At 57.3% G+C, this 9,213-nt stretch overlaps 1 protein-coding gene across 3 annotated transcripts; it reads left to right on the top strand.

The window, feature by feature from the left end:
* Nucleotides 1–4,057: 4,057 nt before the first annotated feature.
* LOC100541596 (guanylate-binding protein 1-like) lies at nt 4,058–8,663 on the top strand. Of its 3 annotated transcripts, none has more exons than XM_010728306.3 (11): nt 4,058–4,342; nt 5,229–5,445; nt 5,550–5,677; nt 5,895–6,004; nt 6,188–6,390; nt 6,476–6,718; nt 6,906–7,183; nt 7,323–7,535; nt 7,609–7,711; nt 7,835–8,088; nt 8,336–8,663. In XM_010728306.3, the coding sequence occupies exons 1-11, from the start codon at nt 4,073–4,075 to the stop codon at nt 8,429–8,431; spliced, it is 2,115 nt and encodes a 704-aa protein (XP_010726608.2). In that variant the 5' UTR covers nt 4,058–4,072; the 3' UTR covers nt 8,432–8,663. The 3 variants fall into 3 exon arrangements, with proteins under 3 accessions (XP_010726608.2, XP_010726606.2, XP_010726607.1); XM_010728304.3 differs by having other exon boundaries at nt 8,178–8,663; XM_010728305.2 differs by lacking the exon at nt 4,058–4,342 and adding an exon at nt 4,936–5,116 and having other exon boundaries at nt 8,178–8,663.
* Nucleotides 8,664–9,213: the final 550 nt, after the last annotated feature.

The raw sequence follows: 9,213 nt of genomic DNA, 5'->3' as shown, positions 1-9,213 counted from the left end.
CCAGGAACCCACCTTGGTGTCCCCAGGGAGACAAGGGACAGTGTTGAGGGACACCCAACGTTGAAAGTCATCCAGTGGGACAAGAGATCATTTGTAGGGACACAAAACAATGCGAGAATCCCATCACGAGGACAGGGGATGGTGTTGAGTGACATCAATGGGTTCCAATGTCCCCAAGAAGGTCTGAGGGCCAGCAGGGGTGACAGTGGACACCAGTGATGGACACCCAACACTGAAGGTCACACAATGGGCTGAGAGAACATTTAGGGGGACATGAAACAAGGAGATTGTCCCAGCATGAGGTCGTGGGATGGTGCTGAGGAACAACAATGGGTTTTAACATCCTCAAGGAAGTCTGAGAGCCTCCAGGAGGGACAAGGGACATCAGCAAGGGGCACTCAACGTTGAAGGTCATCCAATGGACCAAGAGACCATTTTTAGGGACACGAAACAACAGGAGCATCCCAACAAGAATCCAAAGCCAAAGGATCACAGAACCGTAGGGGCTGGAAGGGACCTCTAGAGATCATTATAGACATTGATCAGATCCCCTCTCAGTCTTCTTTTTTCAAGGCTGAACAGCCCCAGGTCACTCAGCCTTTCCTCCCGGCTTTGTATTATTGCTGCACTTACTGAGAGTGGACACCCATCCCCTCACCAAGGTTGACGATGCTGAACAAGACCGGACCCAGCACCACTCCCTGGGGAACACTGCTGGTCACAGGCCTCCAACCAGACTCTGTGCCACCAGTCACCACCCTCTGAGCTCAGCCAGTCACCGGTTCTCAACCCGTGTCACCATCCACTCATCTATTCCACGCTTTGTTACCTGGATGTTGTGGGAGACAGTACCAAAAGCCTTGCTGAAGTCAAGGTAGATGACATCCACTACTCTCCCCCCATCCACCCAGCCAGAGCTGCCATCCTAGAAGGCTATGAGGTTGGTCAAGCGCAATTCTCCCTTGGTGAATCCATGCTGACTATTCCTGATGACCTCCTTCTCTTCCAATTGCTTGGAGATGGCATCCAGAAGAAGCTCTTCCATCACCTTTCCAGGGACACAGGTGAGGCTGACTGCCCTGTAGTTTCCCAAATCCTTCTTGCCCTTTTTGTAGAAAGGAGTGACACTGGTGTATGGGAACTGTTGAGTCACAGCCTGAAACACTGATTGAGCCCCTGGGAAAGGACTCAGTCAGCCCTGGGAACACAGTGAAGACAATTCAGCTGTGTGACCAGACTGCATTGAACGGCTGACTGCCCCTCTCTGCTAGGAGAGCCCTCCCTTGTGGAGTTGTCCCCATCAGCTGAGATGTTCAGAGGTGGGTGAGTGCTTTCCTCTTTGCTTTGCAGCCCCTTTCCCCTCTGCTAGTCCCTTTGACACCTCCTGTATCACCATTCCGCCACCTTGGTCTTTCTCATTGTTACAGCACTGATGCTTCGCTTCGCACCTGCATCATGGCACTGCTCCAGTTCCAGTCCTTGCAGCAATGCATTACTGCTGTTCAGGGGTGAGAAATAGTCAGCCCTGCTGCTGATTTCACAGCCTCTCTCTACACAGCTTCCCATCCCCCAGGTGCCCATCAGCCCTGCCCAACTTTCCTTAACGTTCCCATTGCCCTCCTGACCCCTGGCCTTTCCCACCCAGTTTCATCCCGTGCTTCACACAACCTCACACGTCTCACCATCGTGCTCAGACCCCCCCCCGAGTCTCATCACAGCTCCCCTGAACATGAACCACTGCATTTTGCCAACAGATGGGGTCAGAACAAACCAAGTTAGGTGCCTCGTGAGACCCCATCTGCAGCACTGCGTCCAGGCCTGGGACCCCCAGCACAGGAGGGACGTGGAGCTCTGGGAGCGGGTCCAGAGGAAGGCACTGAGATGGTCAGAGGGCTGGAGCAGCTCTGCTGTGAGGAAAGGCTGAGGGAACTGGGATTGTTCAGCTCGGAGAAGAGAAGGCTGCAGGGAGACTCATTGTGTCCATCCACTGCTTGAAGGGAGCGTGTAAACAGGAGGGGGAACGGCTGTTTACAAGGATGGATAGTGATAGGACAAGGGAAAAGGTTTTAAATTGAGACAAGTGAGGTTTAGGTTATCTCTGAGGAGAAAGTTTTTTGTTTAGAGGGTGGTGAGGCACTGGAACAGGTTGCCCAAGGAGGTTGTGGATGCCCCATCCCTGGAGGCATTCAAGGCCAGGCTGGATGTGGCTCTGGGCAGCCTGGGCAGCTGGTTGGTGACCTGCACAAGGCAGGGGGCTGGAAATGGATGAGCATTGTGCTCCTTTTCAACCCAGGGCATTCTATGATTCTATGATTCTATGATTCTATGATTCTATGATTCTATGATTCTATGATTCTATGATTCTATGATTCTATGCTTTGCCTCTGAAAATGCTAAGTGTAAATTAATTAAAAAAATAAAAAGTGAAAAAAAAAAGTAAAAGCACTCGCACTTTCCCCTGAGCAGTGACCATTTCAGCCTGGACTGAAGGAGCAGCACTCGGCCTGGGCCAGCTCTGCTCTCCTGGGGGGAAATCAGACACAGAAAGCAGGATGGGCAGAGTTGGGGAGGGTGTGAAAAGATCAGGTGTGGTGAACCAACTCAGCCATGAGGTGACACTGCTGGCTCATGGTCAACCGTTGGCCAACCACTGGTCAACCACTGGCCAACCATTGGCCCACAGCTGTTCAACTATGTGGCCACGCTCATGGAAGGCACCGCAGGGCCCTATCCTGGCCATGAGATCACACTGCTGTGAACCAACTACTGCTGAACTGGTCAACCATTGGTCAACTATTTGTCCGTCGTCGTGCAACCATTGGTCAGCTGTTGGTCAACCAAGTATCGCAGTAAAACAAGACGTCTTTACACTTTTTTTTCACTCAATGCAGTGAGGGTTGTTTGTGATACGGGGGCATGTCACTCGTGGGAGGGAGCAGTAGAGATTTGGGGGGTGATCTCACGCGTGGGAGGGGTGTTGTGGAGATTTTTTTGGGTGGTGTCATGCATGGAAGGGGATGTGGAGGCTTTTAGGAGTTGTGACTTGTGGGAAAAGTGGGAGGTTTTTGAGATGCCTTTTGTGGGAGGAGATGGTGGAGCTTTTGTGGGGGTGGTTTCACGCATGGGAAGGGGGGCTTTGTGGGCAGCCCTGGGGGTGAGAGATGTGGGAGCGTGGGGGAGGGCGATCAAGGGGGTGTCACATGTGAGTGGGGTGTGTGGCACTTTTAAGGTGTTCCAGGTGTGGGAGAGTGTTTGGAGAAGGTTAGGAGTGTGACTTGAGGGTGTTTCTGGGGGGACTACGAGGGTGTTGCACATGAGAGGGTGTTTTTGGGGTGGTGGTTTCACACATGGGAGGGGACATGGGGAGTTTTTGGGGTGTCACATGTGGGAGGGTTGAGGGGCAATTAGGGAGGTGTCACGCGTGGGAGTGGGTGATGGAGAATTTTGGGGGTCTATCAGTGTGAGGTTTTTGGTCTCTATGGTGGGGTCACATGTTGGAAGTTTTCAGAAGTTTAAAGGGGTGTCATGAGTGGGAAGGGTGGTGGAGGTTTTTTGGAGGGGACTTTTGGAGGGGTGCCATGTGTGGAAGCTTTTGGGGGCATTATTTGGGACTAATGGCTGAGCAATAGTCGGCAAATGGTTGACCGATAGTTGGCCAAGAGTTGACCAATGGCTGACTGGTAGTGGACCAATGTTGACCAGTGGCTGACCACGACCCAGCAGTGTGCCCTCATGCCCTCATGGTGGTACTCCCTCCCCACGACTCCTCCCACTGGAGGGCTGCTGCTCTCTGAGGTGCTCCCAGAGCGCTCCGGGACATTTGCAGACGTCTCAGCCCCTCTGTTGGCCTCAAACAGCCCCTGCCTGGGATGCAGTTCGTGCTCTCCATCACAGCCCGCACGGAGACCACAGGGTCCTCTGCCAGGCTGGTGCCTCAGTCGGGTGCAGGGATGGAGAAGACGATGATGGAAGATGCTGCAGGGACCGGAGAAGGATTTTCTGCAGAGCACAACGGAGAGGAGCGTGGCTGAGGCACCGTCGGTGTTTGGAGAAATGAACTGGAGTGCCTGATATGGTGGCGGGGACCCTCCTCTCTCCTCATGTCACCTGGAGCCCTGGAGTGTCACCAGAGGGTCAGAGTACTGATGAGGTGGAGCAAAATGCCACAGAGCAGAGCTGCAAGGGGTGGGAGCCAGCAGGCAGCTGTCGGACAGTGTTATATCCACTCTCATTCGCTTTCACTTTCGCTCTGACTCACTGCCATTTCCTGGAGAGCCATTTCCAGACTGAAGCCTCAGGGTATAAGCAGCCCCACAGGCCAGCGCTGCAGAGCCCTGCGGTGGTGAGTGGCCGGGGCTGGGTGTGGGGAGGGGGCTGCAGAGAGAGGGGACAAGGGAGCCTTGCCCGGGTGGCTGGGGGTGGCACATCCGTGTTCGATGGGATAGGGAAGAAAAACCTCACCCGAGGAAACTCCTGGGGACGTGGAGGGGAATGGGGGGGGTGCAGAGGGGTGATGCCGGGGCTGTGGGGTCCCAAAGGGGGCTCGGGGGAGGGACGCAGCTCTTTACCTCTTTGCACAGCACCAAAGCCGCCCCTTGTGTCCTGCTGTGCTGCCGCAGGCTGAGAAGGCACAGGGGTACGGAGGGCTGAGCCGGGTTCGGTGCATTCAGTGACCGTTGGTGCCCGGTGAGGTGGGTGCACGGAGCTCTGCTACGCATTGCGGATTGTCCAGCAATCACTGGGTGATACTCGGCAAAGCGAGCACAGCCCCGAGCAGAAGTGCAGCTCTGTGCATGAGGCTGCCAGACCCCCTCCTCCATCCTCTCCTCGCACTGCAAGTTCCCACCAAGCCGTCCCAACAGATACTGGGGTCGGGCAGGGGTTCCAGGCTGGCCTCCAGGCAAAGTCCTCTGCCCTCTCCGCCGTTCACTTTCACTCTGCCTCACCTACTGCTGCTTGGACGGGAGGTGAAGAGGGTGAGACTGCAGGGTGTGAGGCAGCCACACAGCCCGGTGCTGCAGAGCTGTGGGGCTGCAGGCGGGAAGGGGCAAAGGTCATGACTGTCTTTGGAGTGTGCTGCCCAGGAAGGAGCAAATAGAGAAGGAAAGAAGCTCTGGTAGGGAGCAGGAGCAAAGAATGCAGTGCTTGGAGACCCAAAGCGGGGTGAATCGGAGCATGGCTGCCGGCTGCCGGTGCCCCGTCCCAAAGTCTCGCCGTTCCCACTGCAGGCTGTGATGGCAGCCCTGACATCCGCGGCGCCGGTGGTGGAGATGGAGGAGCCCATCTGCCTCGTTGAGAACCACGCAGGGCAGGGGCTGGCGGTGCGGCGGGACGCCCTGCAGGTGTTGGCCAACATCACACAGCCCGTGGTGGTGGTGGCCGTCAGCGGGCTGTACCGCAGCGGCAAATCCTACCTGATGAACCGGCTGGCCGGGAGGAGGACGGGTGAGGGAAGGGGTGGGATGGGCATCGCTGACCCCGTGTGCCCCTGGTACTGGGATTCTCCTCCTCTGCGTTTCGTGCTGTCAAATCCCACGGCCCCCACGCAGGTTTCTCCCTGGGCTCCAGCGTGCAGGCTCACACCAAAGGAATCTGGATGTGGTGCGTGCCTCACCCCCTCCAGCCCGGACACACGCTGGTGCTGCTGGACACCGAAGGGCTGGGAGACGTGGAGAAGGTCGGGAAAAGCAGCCCCTTCCCCCCATGCAAGCCCACTGCATGCAGAACTGTGGGGAGAGCTGCCTGCTCCGCCTCCACCACAGCAGTGCGCTGGGGTCGGGTGGTGGGGTGACCTCACATCTGAGCTCTTGGCCATGGGTGCTCAGAGCGTGGGGCTTCGCTCACCCCCTGCACTGCTCTGCTGGAGGGGGACACACTGGGGGTGTGCATTGCAGGGAGACACCAAGAACGACACGTGGATCTTCGTGCTGGCCGTGCTGCTCTCCAGCACCCTCATCTACAACAGCAAGGGCACCGTCGACCAGCAGGCCCTGGAGAACCTGCAGTATCCTTGGTGGCCGTGGGGGTTCCCGCTTTGTTCCCGTTGGGTGGTGGGCTTTGCACGACAGAGCTCCTCCGAGAGCCGCCTGCTTGGGGGGCATCCACATCCCTGTGGTGCACAGGAGCTGCTGGGGGTCCCGTGTTGCAGGCAGAGCCGAGCTCTTGTTCTCCTTATCCAGCCCCGCAGCTACGTGCTGACGCTGGCAGAGTGCGTGAAGCTGACAAAGAGCCCCGGGGAGAGCGGAGCCCAACCACCTGCTGCCACTGGGTTGGCCGCGTTCTTCCCAACCTTTGTGTGGGCTGTGCGGGATTTCACGCTGCAGTTGGAGGCGGACGGGCAGGAGCTCTCCGAGGACGAATACTTGGAGAATGCGCTGAAGCTGAGGGGCGGTGGGGATGCTGAGCTGTCGGGCACGGCCGGCGCTGGGTGCTCAAAGGCAGCAGAGAGCTGAGCTGTGGTTGTTCCGTCCCACAGGCAGCAGCCCGGAGGCCGAACGCTACGACCGCCTGCGGGAATGCATCCGACAGTTCTTCCCCGAGAGAAGGTGCTTCATTTTCGACCAGCCTGCCAGCAAGAGGGATCTGCCCCGCCTGGAGGAGCTCCCTGACGATAGGATGGACCCCGAGTTCCTGCGACAGCTGGAGAAATTCCGCAGCTACATCTGGGAGAGGTCTCCACCAAAGACCATCCCCAGTGGCTGCAAAGTAACGGGGGAGAGTGAGTGATGCTCTCGGGGCAGTGGGGCACGGGGGAGCTTTCCTGCCTCTGCGTTTGGTGCTCCTGGGTGTCGGGTTGGGTGGGAAATAGCAGGAGAAGTATTCGGGGATGCTGGGAGGGGCAGCAGGGCTACGGCTGCAGCCAGGGCCAAAACAGAGAGAGCTCTCATCCCCTCCCCCCACGGCAGTGCTGGGCACTCTGGTCGAGACCTACGTGGATGCCATCCGGAGCGGGGCCGTGCCGTGCCTGGAGAGCGCGGTGACGGCCCTGGTCGAGCTGCGCAACTCGGCGGCGGTGCGGGAAGCTGCGGTTCTGTACCGGGAGCTGCTGGAGCAGCGGGCAGAGCTGCCCATGGAGACCGAGGAGCTGCTGGAGCTGCACGAGCAGTGCCAGAGGGAGACGCTGCAGCTCTTTGCGGAGCGGACGATCACAGACGACGTCGAGCGCTTCCGTGCGGAGCTTCTGGTGGGCGCTCCCCGGTTTGGCCCGCGTTGCTCCGCGGCACCGTGCTCGGCTCTGCATCCCCCATAGGGCTGCATTGTGCTGCTCCTTCCTGCCCCCCATTTCCCCGCCTGATTGCTGCCCCTCGTGTCCCCCCACACAGCGGCAGGTGGAGGCAGCCAAGCTGGAGCTCTGCAGCCGCAATGAGGAGGCGTCCCGTGAGAAGTGCACGGCTGCACTGCAGGAGCTCTACAGTGAGATGGAGCAGCGCATCAGTGACGGTGTCTACTTCATGCCGGGGGGTCACCAGCTGTTCCTTGGGGACCAACGGGCGCTGGTGGAGCGGTACCGGGCGCTGCCGGGCAAAGGGGTGAAGGTGGGAAGAGGAGCAGCCCCTGCCCAGCGTCACCACCTCACCCCCTGACTGCCACACTCCCGTTGCCCCACAGGCAGATGCTGTCCTGCAGCAGTTCCTTCAGAATGTGGAGCCTCTGGCCAGGAGCATCTGCAGCACAGACCGTGCCCTGACAGAAAAAGATGAGCAGATCAAAGGTAACGCCTGTCTTGGAGAAATGCTACCACCTCTGGAGGAGCTGGGGGCTGGGGCAGGGACAGCACTGCCAGGGTGCTGGGGGTCCGCTCCTCATGTGCAGTAAGCTCTGCTTCTCCCTCCAGATCTGCAAGACCGGAACGAGAAGGCTGAGCAGGAGAGGGAGGCTGAGAGGGGGAGGGAGGCAGAAAGACTGCGGCAGATGGAGGATTGGATTCGTGGATATGAGAAGGCAGAGAAGGAGTGGGAGGCTGAAAGGGAGAGGGCGGCAGAACAACTGCGGAAGATGGAGAACCGGGCTCGCCGCTCTGAAGAGGAAGCGCTTCAGCTGAGAAAGAGACTGTGGCAGGATGAAGAGAAGGAGAAATCTCATTCCCAGGTATGGAGCAGCACAGCATGTGCGCAGTCATGCTGCGAGTGCGCATCAGGCTTCAAAGGGTCCCAACAAGTTCTGCTTCTCATCCCCAGGGTGGGCACTGCGGAGGTGGCTCCCAGCAGCAGGACACGAGAAGCAACAGGGCATTCCTCATAGAGATAGCAGTGCTGGCTGTACTATTTTCACTTCAGTGTGCCATATTTGGGGTTCCGCGTGGACTATTGCGAGTCATTTTTCCGTTTCTACTTAGACAATTCTTCACTTCCAACCGGGGACGTTTCCCATAGTCGCCTCATCGACAGCAAGTGCTTTTGTAATTGGGAAGAAATGGTGTCTTCTGGGATGATGGCAAACTTCTAATCGTCTTCTTGGGGAAATGCTGTTCATCTGCTTGGGGAATCACATGCCTTGGCCTTCCTTTGCTCAGAATGTGCACTGCTTTCAACAGAGGCTTTTAAAAGAGTGACATTCATGTTTCTGTACTCTAGGCATTTCTGTAGAGTCATTGCTTTGCTTCTGAAAATGCTAAGTGTAAATTAATTTAAAAAAAAAAATTAAAAAGAAGCACAGTAAAAGCACTCACACTTTCCCCTGAGCAGTGACCATTTCAGCCTGGACTGAAGGAGCAGCACTCGGCCTGGGCCAGCTCTGCTCTCCTGGGGGGAAATCAGACACAGAAAGCAGGATGGGCAGAGTTGGGGAGGGTGTGAAAAGATCAGGTGTGGTGAACCAACTCAGCCATGAGGTGACACTGCTGGCTCATGGTCAACCATTGGCCAACTACTGGTCAACCATTGGCCAACCACTGGTCAACCACTGGCCAACCATTGGCCCACAGCTGTTCAACTATGTGGCCACGCTCATGGAAGGCACCGCAGGGCCCTATCCTGGCCATGAGATCACACTGCTGTGAACCAACTACTGCTGAACTGGTCAACCATTGCTCAACTATTTGTCTGTCGTCGTGCAACCATTGGTCAGCTGTTGGTCAACCAAGTATCGCAGGGGACATGGGGAGTTTTTGGGGTGCTCGAAAATCAAATGGGATCCTGGGCTCCATCAGCAGAGGGGTGGCAGCAGGGACAGGGAGGTGATCGTCCCCCTCTGCTCGGCTCTTGTGAGGCCCCA

This window comes from Meleagris gallopavo, unplaced genomic scaffold (genome assembly GCF_000146605.3).
Source record: "Meleagris gallopavo isolate NT-WF06-2002-E0010 breed Aviagen turkey brand Nicholas breeding stock unplaced genomic scaffold, Turkey_5.1 ChrUn_random_7180001957369, whole genome shotgun sequence".
Taxonomy (NCBI): domain Eukaryota; kingdom Metazoa; phylum Chordata; class Aves; order Galliformes; family Phasianidae; genus Meleagris; species Meleagris gallopavo.
This window is presented reverse-complemented; position numbering and strand designations above follow the sequence as displayed.

Bases quoted from the DNA above. Each gene is read 5' to 3' on its own strand.
- LOC100541596 (XM_010728304.3), top strand. From the start codon at position 4,073: ATGGTGGCGGGGACCCTCCTCTCTCCTCATGTCACCTGGAGCCCTGGA. The intron at 5,678-5,894 runs GTCGGGAAAAGC...TGTGCATTGCAG, and splicing joins GGCTGGGAGACGTGGAGAAG to GGAGACACCAAGAACGACAC. The intron at 6,005-6,187 runs GTATCCTTGGTG...CCAGCCCCGCAG, and splicing joins CAGGCCCTGGAGAACCTGCA to CTACGTGCTGACGCTGGCAG.